Below are 24824 nucleotides of genomic sequence, written 5' to 3'. Positions count from 1 at the left end.
TCAATCACTGTAATAGCAGCAAATAATCCTGTGGCATCCATAGACTAACAGACATTTTGAAGCATGAGTTTTGTGGGTGAATACCCACTTCGTCGGATGCATGTAGTGGAAATTTCCAGGGGCAGATATACATACGCAAGCAAGAAGCAAGCTAGAGATAACGAGGGTAGTTCAATCAGGGAGGATGAAGCCCTGTTCTAACAGTTGAGGTGTGAAAACCAAGGGAGGAGAAACTGGTTTTGTAGTTGGCTAGCCATTCACAGTCTTTGTTTAATCCTGAGCTGATGGTGTCAAATTTGCAGATGAACTGAAGCTCAGCAGTTTCTCTTTGAAGGTTAGTCCTGAAGTTTTTTTGATCTGGCAGGATGCCACCTTAAGATCTGCTACAGTGTGGCCAGGGAGGTTGAATTGTTCTCCTACTGGTTTTGTATATTTGCCATTCCTAATATCTGATTTGTGTCCATTTCATTCCTTTTCCGTTAGATCGACTTGCCAAGTTTGGCCATGTACATAGCAGAGGACATGTCTAGCATATGATGGCCTATATTACATTGCGTGAACGTGCAGGTGAATAAACCGGTGATGGTGTGCTGATCCGGTTAGTCTGTGATGGTGTGGCCGGTGTAGATATGTGGGCAGAGTTGGCATTGAGGTTTGTTGCGTGGATTGGTTCCTGAGCTAGAGTTACTATGGTGCGGTGTGCAGTTACTGGTGAGAATATGTTTCAGGTTGGCAGGTTGTCTGTGGGTGAGGACTGGCCTGCCACCCAAGGATGTTATTAAGAACATTCTGGAAAGTACCTAGCCTTTAAATAGAAGTGAGAGCAGTGTTGCCAACTCTCATGATTTTGTCATGAGTCTCATAATAATTATTATTTTCCTTAAAGCCCAAGCTTCTGAAGTCAAGAGGATTTGTGATGATTTCAGCCTGCATTCTTAAAGAAAAAGAAAGTTTCTAGCCCTTATGGCTGTGGAGAAAGCTTCAAAATGTGATCATAGTGCACCTTAGAGCCTCAAAAAGCAGAAGACAAATGAAAAGAACACCAAATCTATTACTTTTACGTAATCTCTTGATTTTTGGTCAGCCTGTTTCATGATTTTTTAACATTTAGGGTTGGCAATACTGGAAAGTGACTTGAAAGTGTCAGTTTCACTCCTGTTTAAGATCAGTATCTAGTCTATTATTTGGAGTGAGGCAACACTCATAAGGCCCCAGACAGGTGCAGTATAAACTCATGGGGCCTTGCCCTATTAGGATGTTTCCAAAGTTAAATGACCTATTCCAAGCTTGGTGAACTGAAAGAAGTGCTAGAAGTAATTCAATTTTTCTACAATTGTTTCAATTGTTGTGGTCAAGAGTTAGTAACAAAGTCAGAATATACATTAAAATTTTAAATCTAACTGGTGTCCCTTAAGTGACTTGACAGAAGATGTGAGAACATTAGTGTTACAGCTGAGTGAGCCTAATATTTATTTAATTCTCTTTAATATAGGAATTAGATACAGTTCTCCTTTCAGCTAATTTCTAAGCTATTATGTGCAGAAAACCCTAGAGTTTTCAGGTGCCTAAGTAGCCCCTGGAATCATGGTTAAAGTTGCCCTCCTTCTCCATCTGAAATAGCACTCCTGTTATCTTGGGACAGCCTGGATCTGGTAGGGGTGTGGGGCGAGTGTCACAGCAAAGTGTCCAACCTCTCGAGGCCTGGCCTGGCCCTCAGGGAGATGGAAGGTGAAATGCTGCAGGAGGCTGGTGAAGAAGAGGAAGAGCTCCATCCTGGCCAGTTGTTCCCCCAGGCAAGCACGACGACCTGCAAGTGTGGGAGTGAGAAAAGAGGCAGAAGGCAGAGAGGAGGAGGATACAACACCACATGTAAATAACTAGTCACTGAAGGAGTAAGACCCTTACTGCACACCCACAGGTTGGAGTGAGCACAGAATCTGCCTCCATATGCAGCAGATGGTGAGTCTCCCTATTTTCGGACCCTGTGGAACAGAAACAACTAGGAAATACTTCTCCAGACCAATCAATGTTCCGTTTAATCCAATTCCCTGTGTCTGATTGTGGCCAGCACCAGAAGCTTCAGTGGAAATCATAAAACCAAGAACTCTGTCAGTTGATTTGGAGAGGGAAATTACTGCCTCATTAGCCTGATTCAAAAGAGTCAGACACTGTAATACACAGGGATAAATCCTCAGCTAGTTAAATTGGCCTAACTCCATTGATGTAAAAGGATCTGTGGTAATTTACACCGCTTGAAGATCTGTCCCATATGGTCTGTGTAGAATTCTTGCCTTCCAGAATCGAAATGGGCAAATAAATGCCTTTAGATAGAGAAATCTGAGGTGGAACAACATGCCCATGCTACCAGGCAGGAGATTCTGGTTCAAGTACAATCTGCGGACATTGGTTTCCTGGATTCGAGGCAAATACAAGTGGTGCATCTTCACCAATGACCCATGTCAAGCTAAACCACTGCAGCAAGCCTTTGCAGTACTTGTATAAACAAGGTCACCTCGCCGTCAGCCTGAAAGACATCACTGGTGCCATATCTACTCCGTAGCCACTGCAAAATCCTTCTCTTGGTCATCAGGAACCTTAATGACAATACCCTCATCATCTTCTTTGGACTGTTCTCTTTGAAGACAGTAAAATCAAACTGTGAAGTCTATGAGTTGATAACCGAAGTGAATGAGTTATGGGTCAGACCATGTTATGAGCTGGGTGAAACCTTGCTATGGGTTGACTCAAAACCTCATTCAAACTGCTGTATGAACACACCCTTCACTTAAGATAGTTGTAACCCACACCTAAAACAAGGCCTAATAGAATCTTTCCAGAAACTAGCATTAGGTGGGCACGGAGTTCCACTTGGTATTGTGACCAGATTGGGCGGGGGGGAGGGAGGGAGTTGCAAGTGTGTGAGAAAACACACAAAAACTGAGAACAGACAAGAACAGAGAGAGGTAGAGACAAAAGCAAGAAGTAACTGAAACGGTTGGCTGCATTGAAACAAACCTAAAAAGCACTAACCTGCTAAGTGTTTGTCAATTTTTGGAGGTGATCTGGTCACCGGGAAAGGTTCTGTGGCAAAGCTATAACTGCTCAGTTCATTGACCCTTCTGTCTAAGCCCTCGTGTTTCCCACTGCTAGAACTCCTGGGCTGCACTGGTACATGCCTGGCAGAGGCAGTGCCCCACCAGTTCAGGCATCCCTCTGCTGTTGATGTGGTGACCAGAGGGGTTAGGAAAGATCCTACAGCCCCTCCAGCAGCCGCAGCTGGCCTCCTTTGGTGTGTATCAGAGAATCAGTATTTCCCTCTTCCCATCTCTCTCGTGAGTTGGGAGCATACAGGAGACTGGAAACATCCATCTCCCCTTTATCCCCTACAGATCCATGTACCCCATTGCAGTGGTCTCAGAGCCTCCAGTAACAAAGGCTTCCTTTCATCAGGGTGCCTTGCAACAGATAAAGAAGCATGTGGTATACAGTTTTGATCATGCTTTAACAGAAATCCTTAACTATAACCTCATCCTTTACCCTATAATACACACTTCACCTGTGTGTGTGCACATTGCTTCTAAACCAATTCCTGGGCCTCCACCTTCAAGCAGATGTACTGAAGTATGAAGTAATTTATCTGGGGAGATACAGCATGCTTATGAAGAACAGAGCCTAATGTGACGGATGGGTGTATAGGCTTAAGGGATGGAGGTCCTCCTTAATTGGCAGTTCCGTGCTCTTGTGGGATTAGGTAGGTGGGTTTCTTACATAAGCAACCTGAACTGATTTGTAACAAGTTTATTTTCTATTTAAATAACTACAATGGTAGAAGATGAGCAATGAATTAATTAAGGTGATGGTTGCCCAGCTTACTGCAGAGTATAGAATACAGGACTGCTTCCCTTTGGCCGAGTGGTTTACACAGGCCCTGGGGCAAGCTGCTCAGGCTCTCAAGGCCTGACCTTAAATACAGAATTTCAAGGCCAGAGTTTCTGCGCTGGAGAAATAGAGAGAGGGAGTTATTATGCAGAGGTTGCGTATACTGGTACCACCAGGGCACTGTAGAATAGGCCCAGCTCAGCAGATTGCACTGATCTTCCACATAAGAAAGCTGCTCTCATGATGAGAGGGACACTTTCCTTTAGAGAAGACTCACTTTCCCATAACAGTAGTGAGTCATTTCTCATGAGACACTGTGCCTCAGTTTCAGAGGGACAGCCTCTCCCAGTTGCTCCTCCCCTTGGATTTACCTGCTGAGAAAGGCAGGAAGGCCTCTCGCTTCACAAACTGCCCATCTGCATCCAGGAAGTGCTCCGGGTAGAACTGGTGCGGCTTCTCCCAAACCATTTCATCCTTCAGCACCGAGGACAAGTTAAAGATGACTGTCATCCCCTGATCCAGAAAGAAACGGGGTACATAAGAATTGTCACATCAGAACAGTCCAGTCCCTCTGCATTCAATTTCCCAGCTCAAGTATGGCCATTGTAGGATGCTTCAGAAGAGGGCACAGAACCCATCTCTCCTGCCAACAAAGCTACTACCTCTCGCTGAGGGTGGAATTTTTTTGTTGGTGGGAGTGCTCTCTCCTGCTGACAAAGAACACAAGTGTCACTAAAAGGTGCATAGTGTAGACATAGCGTAAGAGTATGCCAGTGGTGTTTTCATGTCTAATGAAGTTCATGTGATGAAAATTACTTCTACTCTCCAATTGCTTCAAATATTTTCTCAAGTTAATTTTAGCTCTGGTAAGAGTATGCTGATTGACGACTCCAAACTACAATTCTCATTGTCTTCACAGAAAAAGCGAGATCTTTCCCTTCTCATCTGCCTTTAACCTGAGCTAGAGGAGCTTCCTCTAAGGGCGAAAGTGGAATTGAGTATTGTATGACTTTGGTCTCCCAGTGTGACTGTCATCAGGGAAGGCAATAATTGCCCTCATTGTCTCTTGTCCATTTGGAACTGGACTGAGATGCACAGTGGCCTCTAAACAGCCTTCAGATAATAGAGTTTTAGTTGCTACTGTTCTGGATTTGAACTGGTGACCTAGCAGGTAGTTTCTATATCCCATTCCAAATTCCACACAGTTAATCAGCATTACCTTTCTCCACCTTCAAGCAGATGTACTGAATGTTATAAGGTGCCCAAGACAAAATTACAGTCTCCTTTGTAATGATTGCAGTCCTTAATTGTGTTTTAGCTCAATTTATTGTTTTTTCAGATATTCAAATACTTGATGAAGATGGAGCTAACCACATAAACAAGGTTCTCTCTGAGGCCCAAGCCCTTTCAAAACTGCACATTTGATAACTTGCCAATGGTTGTGTGATTCAGAGCCTGGTGCTCCACCCCCGTGTGCACAGAACCTTGGGGAGATTCACATATGGAATGTCTGCAGCTTCAGGACATAAGTCTGCAAGGGGAGAAGATGTCTACATCCCCTGCTGGCCACAGATACCTTTGGAATGAAGAAGCCTTGGAGCTCGGTGTCCCGGTATGTCATGTGAGGCACTCCAACAGGAGCGATATCCCCATAACGTTGAATTTCATGGATCACAGCATTGGTATAAGGCATGTTCACTAGGTCCTCCATCTGGGGTGACCTGTCCCTGCCAATCACCTTGTCAATTTCCTCATGGACTTTACCTGGAAAAAAACCCTTGACATTGAGGAGGATGTAATATATTTAATGATGTACATCAACACCGTACAAGTGGGAAGCCTATGGATTTAACCTTAGGCTGTAAACTCTCTGGGGCAGGGACTGTCTGTTTATCTTTATTTGTACAATGCTGAGAACAACAAGGAACCAATCTTGATTGGAGCCTGTGGGAGCTATTATAATATAGACGTGTAATAATAATTATTAATAATGTGGGTTTATAATCTGTGAGTTTGTTAACCAGCTTCCTATCAACTATTGAGCAGTTTACAAGTGAGCCATCTCTAGGAATTGGGTGCTGTAAGTGTCTGGGAGATGTCTGGCGTCTGGGACACTTGTTCAGGGGTCAGGAAGGATATCCAGCAGTGGGGAGAGGGCGTGGACCTACTTCTGATTTCTCTCACCTCCACACAACCAGAAAGCCTCTTTGATACCCAAGACATGCACTGCTCTGCTTCCCAACAGCTAATTCCTGACCTCGCAATCAAGTCTTGTGTGTTTGTTGAGCAGGGAAATTGGTGAAAGCCTCTGGAAGCAAGAGTGCTAGGGTGGCAGAGTTTAACCAGAGATATTTATAGGAGAGTATTGGCCTTCGTTGAGGGCAAAGGCCAAAGTGAGCTCTGTAGACAGTGGGAAAGAGAGGAATGCAGAATTAGGAGCTGAAGGAGAGCACATTCATCTACTCAGCCCAACTTACATAGTCATCCTCTGTGCTATGGGCTAATAAGCTTATTGTTAGAGACATCCCACCTTACCCATACTGTATTTCACCCACTTGTGCATAGGCAAATTTTCTCTAGGGTGCTTGACCCCCCACTCTGCTCCAATCCCCACCCCCACTCCACCCCTTCCTTCAAGGCCCCACGCCTGCCCTGCCTCTTCCTGGCCCCGCTCCACTCCTCCACCCAAGTGCACCCTGCCTTTGCTCCACCCTCCTGCCCCCCCAGTGCCCACTGGCAGCCCCGCTGATCAGCTCTTCCCCGGTGCCCCCTGCACACCACTAAAAAGCTGATCTGTGGTGGGCAGGGGGCACTGGGGAAGAGCTGATCAGCGGGGCTGCCAGTGGAGCTGAGCACCCATATTTTGTTTTTCCCTGTGGGTGCTCCAACCACCCATGGAGTCGGTGCCTATGTACTTGTTCCTCCAGCGTTAGCATATTTAAGCAGGTTAGTATTTATCCCTATGGAGACCCTAATAGAAGGAAGAGTTAACAAGTAGCTACGAGGTTCTCAAAGTGCACTTGTCATGAAGAAAAGTGGTGAGTGCTCCCTCTGACACTGAAATATTTAACGGGGCTTACTCTCTCCCTTCTCCCTTGCCACAGGTCTTTGCTCTCCCCCTCAGAGAGTTTTCCAGTGGAATTATTTCCCCAATCACTGCTGTGACTGCTGCTACGGCAGCGTCATATGCCTAGAACACAAAAGTGACAGCAGATGCTAAGAAGTTTTCAGTGGAAGATGCAGGGTTGGGAGAACCAGTCACATCTCCACCAGTCCTCTTGCTTACACTGGATGTCAGGATGGAGAAGCATGTACAGCAATGCCCAGCGCAGGGTGGTGGAGGTGGTCTCAGTGCCAGCACTAAACAAGTCAAATGTTACCATACAAAGGTTGTTGTCATTGAAACTGCTCCCTGCATGCTCTTTGGCCTGAAGGGAACAAAAGAGAGTGTGATTTGACCTTAGATTTTTGCTAGGGAGAGAAGAGCAGACAGGTAGATAGTGGTAATTCATATTCTCAGACTGAAAGGTTGAATCATTTGCAGAGTGCAGCAAAACACGTGCATATGACAACACACACCGTAAAGACTCCTTGGTCACATACATTTCAAACTAATAATTTGTCCCACGCATCATGGACTTCATCAGGAAAAAGCTCAGGACCTTCTGCTCCAAAAACACAGGGTATGTCTACACTGCGATATAAGCCCAGGATTAGTGGCACTTGGCTCAGCTGACCCTGTGTTAGAGAACCCAGAGCTTGAGCATCTACACTGAGGTAGTCAGTAGGTGGATGGCAGGCCAAATCTGGTCTGCTAGATGCTTTTGAACAGATTCTGAAATCTTTTTATTTACCTATCATTATCATTATTGTCATTTTTTAAAAACTATTTTCTCTGGAGTCTGGACCTTGCCTATACCTTGACCAAGAAATCTGAACCTTGACAAAAAATTTACTACCCCTGCAGAAGTCTATGTGGAGTGTCAACCCTACATTAAGAATTTTCTAGCCCAGGCATTAACCTGAGGTTCTGGCATCCACATTGTAGCAGGCAGACCTGAGTTAAGCCAACCATATCCCAGACTCCCTAGCACCTTCCCAGAATGTGGCCGCTCTAGCCTTGACTGTGGGAAAGCTTTACTGCCCACCCTGCACATTACAGGAAGTTTGACCAGCCTGTCAAAACTGCCTACCGAGCAACATGGAAGAGGCCCCTATTCAAGAACTTTTCTTGCTTGCGCTGTCCCGCCTGTGTTAGGAATGGGGCAGAGTTTCCGTGAGACACTGGTGGACATTTCAGCTGCATTTTCTGACCCACCAAAGTCCAGGGGTGCTGGAATAATTTTTATAGTGGGGGTGCTGATGATGGAAAACCTATATCTGGTGTTTGTTATTACTGATTCAAGTCAAGGGGTGCGGTAGCACCCCCAGTTCCAGTACCACTGTCAAAGGCACCCGAAAGAATTTACAGTGGTGGAAGAGGAGTACCCAGGCATAACAGACTCACAGAGGCTGATGGTGCTCAGTACACTCAGCATACATGCTGGAAACTCTGCCCACAGTCTCTTACCACCAGAGTTAAAGGAGGGTCTCCAGTCAGTCTTAGAGTTTTGTGCCTCTGCAACCACAAAAGGTTAGTGTGATCACTCACACTTGAGTAGGTCAGAAATTCCAGGTAGTAGTGAGCAGGGTGCAGCCAACATGCCAGCCAACAAATTAACATCAGGATTCCAGAAGTTCATATATGTACCAGTGAATAATAATTTGCAGTCCCTATTCCTGCCTTGGTATCTTCTAGGAGATCATGACCTCAGTGCTACCTACTGAACCAACAATCTCATTTTCTACAAGACAGGTCTCCCCACCAAGTACTCTTCAGGGCCACCTTACTTAGGATCTGAGATATGACAGGATCACACCAGGAAGTAGTCTGGCTATCTTTTGTAATGCTGTGGATTTTGTGTGTCTGTTTTCTAAGAGTTTCTTGTCTTGGTTTTCTCAGAGCAATTCTGTAAATTTAGACATAGACTTAACATGGGCAATAACTAATAAGCCTTTAAGAGCCAATGAAAATGTAATTTGCTTTGTTTACAAATCAGAACAAGAAGTTGAAATTTAGAAATTTCCCACAAAATGAAAGTTTTTCAAAAAGGGTTTCAAGTTAATCCAAATTTTTAAAATATATAATAGATATAAAAATAAAACAAACCATAACATAAAATATTAAATGAAGTAATTTCTAAATGAAAAATTGAAATGTGCTGTTCTGACAACCTCAAAACAGAATGTTTCAGCCTATCAAAATGTTTCATTATGATTTTTTCTAAATGAAATTTTGTCAAAAGTGACACGTTTCCATGTTTCACTGTTTCAGTTTTGCAACCAGCTGTTCTAGAAAGATATAAAAACAAATCAGGTTTTTGTTCTGGAACATTTTTCCAACCAGGAATTCCCAGCAGCCTGCCTTTGTACGAAGCTGTGACTTGGAAGGATGAAGGATGAAGGAAGTCTTCACTATGACCTTTGCCAAATCTATTAAAAAGAAGTGTCTCTAAACGGTACATGGTCGGCTTATGTCAGGGCTGTTCCACGGCCAAGAGTGCTAAGGTGCCAGGCACAGCACCCACTAGAGTGGGGCACTGCCTCAGTACAAAGTTCCAACTATCAGCCTATTCTTCAGCTGATTTCTGAGCATGAACTCATTAGACTCACTAGATAAGGGAAAACCAGAAGAAATAGAACAGTGAGCTGTTCGTAGCAGTTCTATTAGCAATAGGATTTTACTTGTAAACTTTACAACAAGGGACAAGGGAAGCTAACAGGGAGTAGCAAAGAATCCTGTGGCACCTTATAGACTAACAGACGTTTTGGAGCATGAGCTTTCGTGGGTGAACACCCACTTCATCAGATGCATGTCATATTCACCCACGAAAGCTCATGCTCCAAAACGTCTGTTAGTCTATAAGGTGCCACAGGATTCTTTGCTGCTTTTACATATTCAGACTAACACGGCTACCCCTCTGATACTTAACAGGGAGTGTTCCCATCACTAATATCTTCATAGAGCCAAAGAGATCTACACCTGCCGTTCTCCTCCTACCTTCTCTATCTCCTGTAGAAAAGCATCAATGAAGTCTCTCTTTTGGGTAAGATTCCAGGTTGTCTTGTGCTCCTTTAGAAGCTCATCTATGAAGTCCAGGACCTTCTTTTGGGATCTGAAGATGCTTTGTGGCACTCCAGGGATGCGCAGCAGCAAAGGTACTACGATAAGGAGCTAAGATAACACAGTGAGAGAGAGAAAAACCCCGCCCTACGGCACCCAGAAAAGAATCACTAAACTACAGTCTTATTGATCAATCAAATGGCAGCTTCTTACTGACCAAATCATACGTGCTGAGTTACCTGGGACAGGAATCCAGTTTCTTCATTCAAGGCCTGTTCAAACAAATGCAGTAACCTCTGAAATTTCTTATTGTCATAGTCAAAGCGCTCGCCATAGATGAGGGAGCAGATCACATTGCTAACTGCGTTGTTTATAAGAAAATGTGGATCAAAAGGACAACCTGAAAAACATACAGGACCAACCAAAGACATTAGGAGGCACAACATCATTGTAGCCTGCCCCTCGCTGCATGGAACATACTGAACAAGAACCTCTAACATTTCAAGATTGCTTATGGAACAAACCAGTTTAAAGTCCATGCTCATGTAACCTGGGGAAGTTAAAGATGTCCCACATCCTAACAGGGTTGGGCCTGGTCAATACTTGGAAGAAAGAGCAGCTTGGAAAACTGAAGAATTTCAGGTTTGTGCTCCTTATTCAGTCAGTGGTACTCATCTCTTTGCCTCAGTACTGAACCGGTGCTTCCTGTGTAAAGACAAATGTCGCTATGCTGCTACAAATGTTTTTAAGTTGAGGCATAAAAGTGATGTTCTTAAAGACTTCATGACATGTTTTGGAAATGTGTTACATGTTGATGCCTTCACCAAATTACATTCTTCCAACCTAAAATTCCCCTTGCACATTTGATTGGAAATGTTGGGTTTTGTTTGTTTTTACTTCCCATCACAAACTGTCATGTTAAAACATGTCAGGTTCAACTGCAGAGGTGGCTTCAGGATAGTGCTGGATGAATGATCATTATATGTCTGATCTCCAAAGCACTTTAGTATCCTTCTGGCTATAAGGCATTATGTAGAAATGTGAGATACTGTGTTATTACTCTTTCTTTCATAATCAGTCATTTTATCCTTTCATTTCCTTATGTATGGAAGTTACACTAATCCCCCGCCTCATCTCCCTTGATGCTACAAACCTTTTTCAGAACAGATCGCAGAGCATAGAAATCCAGCTTCCTTGGTCACACGCTGCTCCAGGGATTTCTTTCCCATCCCAAAGTTCCTCAAGGTGGAGAGTGCAAATCTCCTTTGCTCCTTCCAGGTACGACTATATCTTGCAAACACCACCCCTGGAAAATATTAATAAACAAGAGACATAATAACCTCTGAGAGCACACCATGCAAAATTCACTGGACAGCCACAAAATAGGGCTGACCTGGGGGGACTGGTTTGTGAGGAAGAATAAAAGGAACTAAGTATAGCTTCACCAACTGGCAACTAATGGGAGCTATTTTTGCATCCTTCATAGTGCAGAAGGAGAAGGATTATTCAGGGAGGTCCAAGATATAGCTAGGAGTAATGGGATGAAATTCAGGGTCAGATCTGCAGCTGGTATAACTTGATGTAGTCAATACAGCTAAGCCATGCTATACTTTGAGGGAGTGAGCTTCAGGCGGGTGTGAGAAAACATTTCCCAGTGATGAGATCTGTTAAACTAATCAGTAGTCTCTCAAAGGAATTAACGGATGTCCCATCACAAGCCATTTAAAATTGGATTGGACAAAGCACTGGAAAACAGATTTAAAAATTTTATTAAAGTAAATATTTGAAATGAAGTATACACAGGTTGAGAGGGAAGGTACTGTACATCTGGGGTCAGGCTTGGGTTATGGGGGGTTACAGATACCGTGTGCAAGGACAAAAAGATACATACATATTGCATAACCGTCATAGACCCAGATTGGGATGCAAGAGTTTTAAAGTGTCAGTGAATAAGTGGGCTCGGATTCGCCACCCATGGAATGAATAAGGAATCCAAGTCAGTATCAGTGGAGCAGATAGGTACATGGGTGGGGAGCGTCCCTTGGTCCCTCAGGGAAGGAAGTGGGTTATTTCCCTGGTCATCTGTCTCAATTACTCAGTGTGGTATTGGCAGTGTCCGGTGATGTGTTCAGTATAAATGTCTCTGGACCACCTGATGGTGTAGGACTCCATGAGTTGTCTCATGAGCCGGGCGTAGCGTCGACCGAACCCACATGCTCTCAGAACCGGCTTGTTGCGTGGGTCCCATGAGCCCAGGGCTCCCACGATCAGGGCGTATACCTGGACTTCATAGCCCTGGGCTCTCAGGGTCTCGGCCAGTGAGGCATATTGCGATTCCTTCCATGCTCGGGCCTCGTGGAAAGCAGGGGACCAGTTTTCGAAAGGCACCATGACGTCTACCAGGAGGACCTTCTTCTTTTCTGCTTCCGTCCAAGGCCGGCTCCAGGCCACAGCGCGCCAAGCGTGTGCTTGGGGCTGCACGCCACGGGGGGACGCTCTGCCAGTTGCTGGGAGAGCGGCAGGCAGCTCTGGTGGAGCTGCCGCAGGCGTGCCTGCGGAGGGTCAGCCGGTCCCGCAGCTTCGGTAGACCTGCCACAGGCGTTCCTGCGGAGGGTCCGCTGGTCCTGCGACTCCAGTGTACCTCCCACAGACATGCTGCGGTAGCTCCCCCGGAGCCGTGGGACCATCGGACCCTCCGCAGGAACGCCTGCGGGAGGTCCACTGGAGCTGCAGGTCCGGCGAGTGGCAGAGCGCCCCACGTGGCGTGCCGCCATGCTTGGGGCAATGAAATTGCTAGAGCCGGCCCTGCTTCCATCATGATGATGTTGAGTCGCAGTCGGCTGTCTGTTCCGGGGATGGCGGAGTCGATGGTGATCTTCCCCAGGGACGGTGGGATGGCTTTCACTAGTCGGTTCTGGATGGCGTTGTGGCAGTGCTGCCAGGCTCCAGAGTGCTGCTTGCATCCACACAGGACATGCGGCAGGGTCTCGTTCACGTAGCTGCACTTCCTGCAGCTCTTGTCCCGGCTGCCATGATGGATGGCTCCGTTGAGGGGAACACAGTTGAGTTGGGCCCTGTGGATGAACTGCCAGTCGGCGAACCTGGTGAATCTGCCCCCGGGGAGGATGTGGTTACTGGTGTCCCACTTGCTGGACACCTCGAACACCTTGCCCTGGTCCAGCTTCCGCTTGAGGTTCTTGGCATAGTGGTAGCGGATGGTATCTTTCAGGGATCTTTCTAGCCCGGCTCTGGGGGTCGGGGTGACGATGGTGTGGTCCGGGGTCTTTATGCGTGGCACCAATATTCCCAGCTCCCTCCATTCCTCGCACCACTTCCAGCAGAAGCCGATCCTCTTACCCAGGCATCTTGAGGTGTTGCAGGCGTGGGACCAGAGAGAGGATAGGTCTCCTCCCTCTCTCCCAAACTCAGCCTCCAGGGAGCCGCTGAGGTAAGTGGCAACATCCCTCTCGGAGGGGGCCCTGGCGATGTGTTTCCTGACCACACCCTGTACGGACTCCTGTGTGATGCTCCTCATTGTTGGGTCCGGGCACGTCAGGAGGCGGAAGGCATGGGTCATCACCGCCACCTACAGGGAGCATCCCTACATTGGCCAGAGTATGGGCCAGGGCGAGGTTGAGAAGATGTGACTCTACAGATATTTTCCCTGCTCTAACCTTTGTTATAAAAGTGCTTTGGGATAACCAAAGATGACTCCAACCCAACAAGCCTCCCTTTTAGGTTGCATTTCTTTCTACCCTCCCCACTTTCACTCTTGCGTCCTGGAGGTTCCTCGGAAGGAGGTTATTTTTTTTACAAGCCAAGGAAGGTACATACGTATGGTGAGGGATAGGAATCTGCCAGTTCTGACAATGACAGCCAATTGGTATCGATTAGCATGTGCATTCTACTGAACATTTCAGAATGTCCACGTCTGCAGTTGGGAAGGAGAGTCCCCATTTTGATCTAACCTGACTTCCTCCTCATGAGAGGTAGTGTCAGAGGAAGACTCCAGCAAAAGCGACATCAGGAGATGGACAAGAAAGGGAGGCAGTTCACTCCCTAAGTCCCCTTCAATCTCTCCAGGAGCTCAGATCATAAAGCCAGTCCCCCTGCAACACTGCCAGAGAACTATGTCAGTTTCCAAGGTACTTGCCTTCCGAGTTCTCTCCAAAACCCAAGTGCTCATATATAGGAAAGTACGGTCGGTCAGCAAAGTCCTCTGATTTCTGGACCAATGCTTCCTTTACGGCTTTGAATCCATTCACTACTATCAGATTTCTCCAGCAGTTCTGAAGGCTAAAGACATTTCCATATTTTTTACTCAGCTGCCAAGAAAAAAAAGGAAAAATACATTGTTGGAAGCCAGATGACACTTAGTTTTGCTGGAAAGCAAGCCTGAAAAAATCATTTTGCATTTCTGTACTCCCTCTAACTTAGAAGGATCTCAGAGCACTCTTTTGGGCTTGTTAGCTCATCATGGATGTGCAGCCACTTCTGGAGTGGAACAACTCACAACAGTACTACACTGCCACTTACAAAGGGAGAGAAGAATACCTCCATTGTCAGCTGACGGTGCAGGAAGAGTTTATGTCAGCATAATGTAACTAACCAAGTTGAAATCTGGCCAGGGATCTTGTGAAAGTGTCACGGGGTCAAAACCTCTCTTGGAGTCTTCAAGGATAATGGACTTAAGTATACATTGTTCCTTAAAACCATGGTGTGGCACTGGTTTAACCACTGACACAGAGAGCTTTCTGCACTAAATCCTGCAACACATGGCTTTGCATAGGAGATATCCCATTCAAGTACTGACCGGGCCCAACCTTGCTTAGTTTATGAAATCTGATATTATCACAGAGGGTCTAGTAGTGCTGGCTACAGATACATACAAAATAAAAATTACTGACCTAAGGGATTGGAGGTGGGTGGGGATGGCTTTTCCTGTGATGCTGGCAAATGAGGTGCCAGCTCTTGCCCAGACTACAGGCACTAGCTAAGAACTAACAAACTCATTGTTGGAGACCGACTAGTTTACCTGTATGTTAGTTTGCTCGAACTAGGTATTAGTCTTACAAGAATATATTTAATGCTTAGGCTATGAAATGCTTGTAAATTGCTGCAGGCCTTAATCTCACTTGCAATGTCTGTGTTCCGCACCATAAGAAAATATGTAAGTTTTGCTTTATAACTTTGCAAATGTCTGCTCTGAACTTGTGAACACAGGCACAGGAATTCTTTCCCACCCCATCCAGAAGGACTATCAAAAGCAGCTGGGTCATCAAGAAATATTGCAGACAAAGGATTGGTTAATGGGCCTATCCCACCTTGGAAATGCCATGTGCAAGGAAGCTTGTCCTTGGACCTGGAAGCTGAATGAAGGAAATAAAACAAAGGCACAGGAAAATTTTCCATCTGTTTGGCTGTCAGAACAGTGACAGGGTGAGAGTTCCCCAGGGCTGCCTGCTGGATCCGCCCTGAAAGACTCTTTAAATAGACAGATCACTGCAACTCGGTCACTCTTAGGATTTAGATGATAACTCATTTGTGTGTATACGTTTGCTTGCTTGAACCTGCAAATAACTCTAATTTCTTTTTCTTAGTTAACAAACCTTCAGATCATTTATTACAGAATTGGCTATAGGTGTTGTCTTTGCTGTAAGATCTAGGCTACCAACTGATCTGGGGTAAGTGACTGGTCTCTTGGGACTGGCAGCAACCTGAATGTGGTGTGATTTTTGGTGACCATTTATCACTAAGTCCAGTTTGTCTGGGTGGCAAGTTAGACTGGAGAGTCTAAGGGGACTGTCTGTGACTCCATGGTAAGACTGTTATAGTGATCCAAGAGCACAGGTGCCGAACAAAGGGGTGAAGGGGAGGGAGAGGGGGAGGGAGAGGGAGCCATGGCCCCCTAGTTTTACAATTGGGAGGGCCAGGCCTGCCTACTTTTTAACATGGCCATAATTTTGGAGGCAGAGAGCTGCATTCCCCCACCCCTCCCATCCAACTGCAAGCCCCAGGCAGGCACAGAGTGGCACAGGCAGAAATCATCTGCTCCCACCACAAAGCGCAGCCTCTGCCTGCAGCACCAGCCTCTTCTCAGTGGCCCCACCCCAGCTCCTCCTCTTCTCCCCGATGCCCTGACTCCTGGCCAGGCTGGAAGCCAGAGCCAGGCCACCACCCAGCGAGCCTGGACCACTGTAGGGACTCCTGGACCCTCCATCTGCCCTGGGGGGCATGGCCAGGGGACTGAGGGGACAGGCTGGGGGCTCCTCTTGGGCACCCCAGCCCCGAACACGGGCTCCCTGGGTGACTCTTACTACCGCCAGGTTCTGGCTTCCAGCCTGGCCAGAGGGCCAAACCTCTGGGGAAGAGAAGGAGGAGGGGGAGGAACTAAGGGGAGGGCAGGGCCTTGGGGGAAGAGGAGGAGGAGGGAGAGGAGGAGCTATGGAAAGGGTGGGGTGGAGGGAAGAGGAAAGGTAGAGACACGGGACAGGCTAGGAGGCTCTCTGAGGCAGCAGTGGCTCTGTCCTGCTTCCTGCCCAGCTGCCAGAGAAAGCAGCTGAACATGCCGGGGGAGAGATGTAGGAGAGGACAGAGCCCCTCTTCCTCCCTGCCTCCGGCAGGCCAATCTGGGGGGGCACTTAACCCCCCATTAGGGTGACCAGACAGCAAATGTGAAAAATCGGGACGGGGTTGGGGGTAATAGGAGCCTATATAAGAAAAAGACCCCAAAATCAGGACTCGTCCTATAAAATTGGGACATCTGGTCACCCTACCCCCATGCCCCTCCTACACGTTGCTTCTGACTCCACGAGCACAAAATGTGCCTGATGTAAGGGAGGACTAGAGCCACTGTACTCTGGTGACAGACAGGCATTGCAGAGTGCATAGCAGAACAGTTTAAAGCAATTATCAAATAGTTTAAACCCCCAATTTAACCTTTTTTTCTCCTATTATTTGTGGGATTTCTTGAGGATTGTACACACGTGGGAGAAAATGCCCTTCTGGGCCAAGAATTTAGGGACAAAAAAAACACAAGTAGTTGTTTTATGTGTACGTGAAAAACACAAAAAACAATGTAGTGTGTTCCTGCTTTTCTACAGTAACTTTCCTCTAAGTCAGGGGTGGGCAATCATTTTCGCAAGGGGGCCACTCCAGGAATTTTGGTAAGTCGTCACAGGCCACAAACTTCTACTAAATTAATGGAGTCAGTGTGGGGTCTGGGACGGAGTTTGGTGCAAGGGGGGCTCCGGGATGGGAATTGAGGTGCAGGAGGGGGTGTGAGGTTTGGGTGCAGGAGGGAGCTCTGGGCTGGTACAGAGTGTAGGGGTGCAGGAGAGAGTGTGGGGTGTTTTGTGCAAGAGGGGGCTCCAGGCTGGGGTAGGGGATTGGGTTGCAGGAGGGGGTGTGAGGTCTGGGATGGAGTTTGAGGGCAGGAGGGAGCTCCAGGCTGGTACAGTGTTGGAGTGCAGGAGAGGGTGAGGGGTGTGGGCTCTAGGAGGGAGTTTGGCACAGGAGGGGGCTCTGGGCTGGGAAGAAGAATTGGAGTGCAGGGTCTGGGAGGGAGTTTGGGTGAGGAGGGAGCTCTGGGCTGGTGCAGAGTGTTGGGGTGTAGGAGAGGGTGAGGGATTTGGGCCCTGGGAGGGAGTTTTGGTCCAGGAGGGGGTTCTGACCTGAGGCAGGGGGTTGGAGTGTGGGAGGGGGGGTGCGAGGGACAGGCTCTGGCCGAGAGGTGCCTACAACAGGTGACTCCCAGCAGGCTGTGCAGAAGGGCTCAGGCAGGCTGCCTGCGTGCCATGGCCCCATGCTGCTCCTGGAAGCAGCTGCAGCCGGCTGCTGCTGGCACATCTCTGTGCACCTCTTGAGTAGAGAGGGCAGCGGGTCTCCGTGTGCTACCTGTGCCTGCAAACACTGCCCCTGCAACTCCCATTGGCTGGTTTTCAGCCAATGGGAGCTGTGAGGATGATGCTGGCAGTGGGGATAGTGCGCAGAGTTGCCTTCCCCCCATCCCTGCCAGTGGTGCACAGAGACATGCCAGCAGCAACTGGCTGTTTCCAGGAGCGATGTGGGGCCACGGCAGGCAGGTGGCCCGCCTGAGCACCCTGCTGCGCTGTGGGAGTTTTTGTGGCCTGGAGTTCTTGAGGGGGCAGCCAAAGAGCCTGGTGGGCCAGACAGAAATATTAGACGGACCAGAGGCTAGCTCTCCATCCCACCTTTTCCGTTCACGGTCCCATCCACACTCCAGCCCTGCTCCACTCCAGCTCCGCCACCTCCCCTACTCGGCTCCCATGCCACTGCTCCCTCCTCCTCCTTTTCCTGCTCTGCCCTCCCCACCATCATCCCTCCTCCCCCACCACTCAGCCCCCTCCCTGCTCACCAAGTGCAACCCTCCTCTCCTTCCCCATTCCCACTCGGCCTCCCCACTGCTGCTCACTGGTCCCTCCTACCCCACCTTCCTCTGCTTGTCCCCCTCCCTGCTCACTGCGTGCATCTCCCCTCTCCTCCCGCTCGGCCCCCCTGCTGCCCCTCGTCGTGTGTGGGTCAAGCAGTGGGAGAGGGACCAGCGAGCGGTGGCGGGGGGGTGCTGAGCAGGGTGGGAGCCAAGCAGCAATGAGAGGAGGAACAGGTGAGTGGCAGTGGGTACCTCCAGACAGGGGGTGGAGAGTGCTGGAGAAGAGCAGCCAGGCAGAGAACACTGAGCTTTTATATGTGCCATGCAGGTTCCCGGGCGGCTGAGAAGGGCAGTATCTGCTACTCTGTTTCCTGGGTTCATCAGTAACGTCTCTGGGGAGTCCAAGGGACCCAGAATGCTGAGTAGCAGATACCGCCTCCTCAGCCACCCGGGAACCTACATGGCACATAATAAATTAGCAAAAACTTCCCACGGAAGCCCATTCCCAGCAGGGAGGGGAAGAGGTGAGGCCACCACATCCCAGGTGTCCTGCGGTAGGATCAGTGATGGCTACGCTATGGAAGGTTTTTGCCTTTCCTGGACTATTATATCTGCCGCCCATGCAAATCTGTATCTGTAACAGTACCTAGCATTCTGGGCATTCACCTCATTACCAGAAAGATACTGATTAAAAAGGAGAGAATTCAGAGAAAAGCCACAAAAGAGATTAGGGAGTTGGATGGGCTGATTCATGAGGAAAGATAAAATGATCTAAATATATAGAGTGGTCGAATAGCTAAGGTGGGAGACTGATTGCTATCTGCAAGTCTTTGAAAGGTTCAAATGCAACGGATGGAGGGAAATTGTTTAGGTTTGGGTGAAGGAGTAATGGAATGAGTCTAAATAAAGGAAAATTTACTCTGGACATCAAGAAACAAATCCTCAGCGAGAGGTCTATCAGACTGGGGAATAGTTTCCTAGGGCATGTGATGAAAACCTCATTGCTGGTCATTAAAACTGGATAAAGCCCTCAGGGGCATACCACTAGAAGTTAGAGGGATGGATAAGAATAGGCCGTTTCTATCTTTGATTTCCATGATTCTGTAAGTAAAAGGAGCTGTTTTTGTTTCCGTTCTGTGAGAAATGCAAAAAAGCAAAATGAAATGGTGTGAAATGGAAATAGGGGCAGAAAAGGGAATAATATGTTGTTACTAAAAATATGGATTTAAAAGCAGCTACAGGTCAAAAGTGTTGTAGCATTGTCATCATCCGATTTGATCTGGAAACTCAAAAGCTCTTTCTACTGCATGGTGAAAACAAGAACCAGACCCAGTTTCTCTTGATAGGAATGTTGAAAGGTACCAGCCTAGAAAAGGGGCCTCTGGAGTTTGGCAACTACAATCACAAAATATGATATGATTTAGTTGCCACAAGCTACAGTGACGTTGCACTCTGTATGATTTTATGAAAATATGCTAATAAGTGAATATAATGTAACTGGAATATGCTTCATGCAAGAGGTCTCTTGTATCATTACAAAGCTTATAATCTACTGAGTGTGGTCATCCTATTTGTATAAATGTACCACTCGTGTATCTGAAACTAGAAATATGAAATATAACTCTGAGGTCTTATTGTAATTATGCAAAGTGTGGGCCATTCATTAATGTTGGTTTGGAATCTTGATGGCTCCCATCAACTAGGACAATTGACTGTGGATGGCTCTGTTTGCAGGCAAGCCTTCCCGTGAGTCAGGCTGGGAGGAATGAAGGCTTGGGGTCTTACAGTGACATGTGATCATGTCACCGGAACTGGAATCCATCTTTAATCTAGTGCTTTTTCATGGGGGGTGGGGGGACGAGGACCCAGAGGGACGAAGGATTCCCACCCTATGCAAAAGATATATAAATGGGTGGAACAAAACAAAGTGAGGAGCCATCATGAAGAATCCCCTAGCTACCAGCTGAGCTGGAACAAGAGCTATACCAGGGGAAAGAATTGTGCCCAGGCCTGGAAGGTGTCTAGTCTGAGGAAAAAATTTACTGAAGCATCTCTGAGGGTGAGATTATCTGTATTCAGTTTGATTAGACATAGATTTGCGTGTTTCATTTTATTTTGCTTGGTGACTTACTTTGTTCTGTCTGTTACTACTTGGAACCACTTAAATCCTACTTTCTGTATTTAATAAAAATCACTTTTTACTTATTAATTAACCCAGAGTATGTATTAATACTGGGGGCGGGGGACAGCTGTGCATCTCTATCAGTGTTACAGAGGGCGGACAATTTATAAGTTTACCCGGTATAAGCTTTATATAGGGTAAAACAGATTTATTTGGGTTTAGACCCCATTGAGAGTTGGGCATCTGAGTGTTAAAGATAAGAACACTTCTGTTAGTTGCTTTCAGGTAAGCCTACAGCTGCTAGGGGATGTGATTCAGACCAGGGTCTGGGTTTGCAGCAGGCTAGCGAGTCTGGCTCAAACCAGGCAGGGCACTGAAGTCCTAAGCTGACAGGCAGGAAAGCAGGAGCAGAGGTAGTCTTGGCACATCAGGTGGCAGCTCCCAAGAGTGGGGTTCTGTAATTTAACCCATCACTGCTACATCAATATTTTCCCAGACAGGAAAAAGCATTCACTTGAAACTAACCCTGCAGAGGTTGTATGTGCTCTTGTTAGGGCAGACACAGCCAGCAAACACATCCTAAAGTTTCCTGGAGATTACATAAAAGCATATCCTGGAGGTTATGGTTTTGTTCACTTTTGCTGAGACTCTTAATCATTTCTACAAGGAAGGTTGTCATCCATGCATCCACATCCCCAAACCAGAGAAACTTTTGAATTAATGGATCTGAGCAGAGACAAATGCATTTCATATAGAATAAATCTTTCACTAGCCCTTTTCATCCCAGAGGATATAGATGGTCCATAAAGGGACCAGTTCACCCACCGCTGAAGTGCAGCCATCTCTGAGATGGAACACAGCAGCTGTTTAATAGTGCTAATATTGTGTAACAGCCCAGCACATTACAATGTCTCCAGCTGAAATTACAGGGAAGAGAGAGAGAAAGAGAGAGAGTGTGTGTGTGTGTCACTTTCCTCCAGCGCTATCTACTGGACTTGGGAGTGGAATGTTGTCTAGAGCCACAACAGATAGAGGAGAACCTCGCAGCCTCTGTAACTCTGAAGAGGAGGTTAGGGACATCAGTGGGGGTGGGGGGTTGGGGCTGCAGCTGCAGGGTGGGCAGGGGTAGGGGGAATCAGGGCAGCGATGGGGAGAGTTGGAAGCTTCTGACTTTGGAGTCGGGGCCCAGGGCGGGCGGAGCGTTCAGGGCTTCTGCCCAGCAGGAGCACCAGTGCTCAGGGCTTTAGATAGGGGGAGGGGCTTCAGCCCCGCATCTCTGCTCCTCACATGTGCCATGGCCCGCGAGGGGTGTCTGGGCTCCCCACGCATCGCTGGCTCCAGGCACAGCTTAGCAAGCAGGTGCTTGAGGCAGCCACTTGGGGGGGGGGGCACGTCCAGCTATTCGGCGGCAATTCGGCAGAGGGTCCCTCACTCCCGCTTGAAGAGAAGGACCTCTCGCTGGCTGAATTGCCTCAGGTTGCAACCGTTTTTTGTTGGGTTTTTTTTGGCTGCTTGAGGCAGCAAAACCCCTGGAGCCAGCCCTGTCCCCACGGCTCCATTCCCAGCTTCAGCAGGCAGCGCCAGGACTTGGGACTTTAGCTACAGTGGGAGCTACAGCTGGGAGCGCTGAAACCGCTGCTCCCCTCTAGCTAAAGCCCTGAGCCGCACCGCCCTACCCATGGCTGATGCTAGGAGCCCCATCCCTCCTGCACCTAAAGCTCTGAGTCCCGGTGCTCCCGAGGGTCAGAAACCCCAAGTCTCCTCGGCCCTAATTCCCCCACTCTGCGGCTGCAGCATCAACCCCCTCGGCTGAAGCCCTGAGCCCCGGGCAGCATGGTGTTTGAAGGGTTTTTTTGTTTTTTGGTCTGCGCTGCTTCCTGCCTGATTGAATGAGGACTTCCAGTTCCAGACGGTGTCCGGTTGACCGGTAAGTCCACCACTCTGATGTTCCTATCTTTGAGGCGCTACTGTAATCATAGAGCCTTAAAGCCCCTCCATCCCTAGGAGGACTGACGGTTACTGTGTTGGAAAAGCCCCTGCATGTAAAATAGCCCCTCGAGCCCACACCAGCTGGATTAACGAACCACCAGCCCACACCAGCTCAGTTCCCCAGCACACTGTGCTCAGGGTGACCAGATGTCCTGATTTTATAGGGACAGTCCTGAATATATCCAGGGTTTAGTCTTATATAGACACCAATTACCTCCCACCCTGTCCCGATTTTTCACACTTGCTATCTGGCCACCTTAACTGTGCTCTCCAGCCCCTCTGGCACTGACCTGGGTAAAGGAGAGGTGCGGGTTGTGGAAATCGATCTGCAACATGGTCCCAATGAAAGGCAGAGAGGTCGGCCCTGGTGGGTAACGACTCCAGCTCTTCCTGCGCTTCAGGAAATCAAATAGCAGAGCGAAGACTGTGAGGGCTATGCCCAGTGCTGGGAGGTTGTTCCCGCAGGATCGAAGCTGGGACCAGAGCCACAGGAGCAGCTTCATGATCGTTCTCCCCTTTGACCCCCTCTGTATTTTTAACTCTCACCCCTGCCTCTTTTTCCTGCCCCTGTTCTCTCACTCTTTGCTGTTTCTGTCTTCCTAGTTTCCTCCACCTGTTCCCTTTCTCTCTCTCGCTCTCTATTTCTCAAACACGTGTCCCGCTCTTGATAATATCACAGCTTGGAGCTGCTTGGCCAGAATTTCTCTGTAGCCCCTCCTCTGCCTAGATAATACAAACTCTCAGGGGAGTGGTAATAAAGGGTGGCCCAGCCCCTGCAAAAGAGAAAGGGCATAGCTCCGTTTCCAGCATCTGTGGTATGTAATGCAGTGGTTCTCAAACTTTTGTACTGGTGACCTCTTTCACATAGCAAACCTCTGAGTGTGACCCCCCACTCTTACAAATTAAAAATATGTATTTAATTAAGTATTTATTTAATTAAAATATTTAATTAAAATTTTTAAAATATATTTAACATCATTATAAATGCTGCATGCAAAGCGGGGTTTGGGGTGCAGACTGACAGCTCATGACCACCCCCATATAACCACTTTGTGACCCTCCAGTTTGAGAACTCCTGATGTAACATGAGGGAGAAAGGCACCTCCTGATGCCAACTGGCAGAGGTGCACAGAGTTTGACAGGAATCCCCCTATATAATGTATAACAATGATGATGTATAATAATTCACTAACAGGTGGCATGTGAGGTTTGGTGTAATGTGCATTGTGGCATCTGATTCTTTGATATCCTACCTTTGAACTAATGTTCTCTGATGTTATTGGGATTAAAATCTCATGTCTGCTTACCAAATCTCATGTCTATACATGTCTCTTTCTGCCCCAGCTTGCTTGTATCCCTGACACCTTCCTGCTCTCTGTGTACAGCAATTTGGAGGCTTACATATGTGACACCAAGAATATATATAAAGAATAGGAACAGTGAGCATATTTTTCTCCATGTTTTCAAGCAAGAGCGTAAACCATAAATGTAGCACTGATGGTAAATAATGCCTATGCAGAAATGTAGTTTGCATGGGTGATAGCTTCCTAAAGTGGTAGAATAAGATGTGAAATCATGCTGCCTGGGAAGCTATCCCCAAGCGATCTACATTCCTTGTGTAAAAAGAACAGGAGTATTTGTGGTACCTTAGAGACAAACAAATTTATTTGAGCATAAGCTTTCGTGGGCTACAGCCCACTTCATCAGATGCATGCAGTGGAAAATACAGTAGGAAGATATAGAGATATATAGAGATATATATATACACACACACACAGAGAACATGAAACAATGGGTGTTACCATACTCACTCTAATGAGAGTGATCAGTTAAGGTGAGCTATTACCAGCAGGAGAGAAAAAATCTTTTTGCAGTGGTAATCAAAATTGTCCATTCGCAGCAGCTGACAAGAAAGTGTGAGGAATGGTATGTGTGGGGGAAATAAACATGGGGAAATAGTTTTACTTTGTGTACATGCACATTGGCCAAACTGGACAGTCTCTACATAAAAGAATAAATGGACACAAATCAGACGTCAAGAATTATAACATTAAAAAACCAGTCAGAGAACAATTCAATCTCCCTGGTCACTTGATTACAGGCCTAAAAGTCTCAATATTACAATAAAAAAACTTCAGAAACAGACTCCAACGAGAAACTGCTGAATTGGAATTAATTTGCAAACTGGACACCATTAAATTAGGCTTGAATAAAGACTGGGAGTGGATGGGCCATTACACAAAATAAAACTATTTCCCCATGAGAGCGGATGAAAATAA

General features: G+C 47.2%; 1 protein-coding gene across 1 annotated transcript; it reads right to left on the bottom strand.

Annotated features, from left to right (window-relative positions):
* Positions 1 to 1628: 1628 nt before the first annotated feature.
* LOC116828623 (cytochrome P450 2D15-like) lies at positions 1629 to 23123 on the bottom strand. The gene is made up of 9 exons (XM_032786994.2): positions 22836 to 23123; positions 14196 to 14367; positions 11196 to 11348; positions 10282 to 10442; positions 9980 to 10153; positions 7166 to 7307; positions 5456 to 5643; positions 4251 to 4392; positions 1629 to 1807 (listed from the first exon to the last, which is right to left on the bottom strand). Exons 1-9 carry the CDS (start codon positions 23046 to 23048, stop codon positions 1629 to 1631), a joined length of 1524 nt encoding a protein of 507 aa, XP_032642885.1. The 5' UTR covers positions 23049 to 23123.
* Between the last annotated feature and the right edge of the window lie 1701 nt (positions 23124 to 24824).

The sequence above is a fragment of the Chelonoidis abingdonii genome, chromosome 1, assembly GCF_003597395.2.
Source record: "Chelonoidis abingdonii isolate Lonesome George chromosome 1, CheloAbing_2.0, whole genome shotgun sequence".
NCBI classification, from domain to species: Eukaryota; Metazoa; Chordata; order Testudines; family Testudinidae; genus Chelonoidis; species Chelonoidis abingdonii.
Note: the sequence above shows the minus strand (reverse complement) of the source record. Positions and strands in the feature narration are given on the sequence as shown.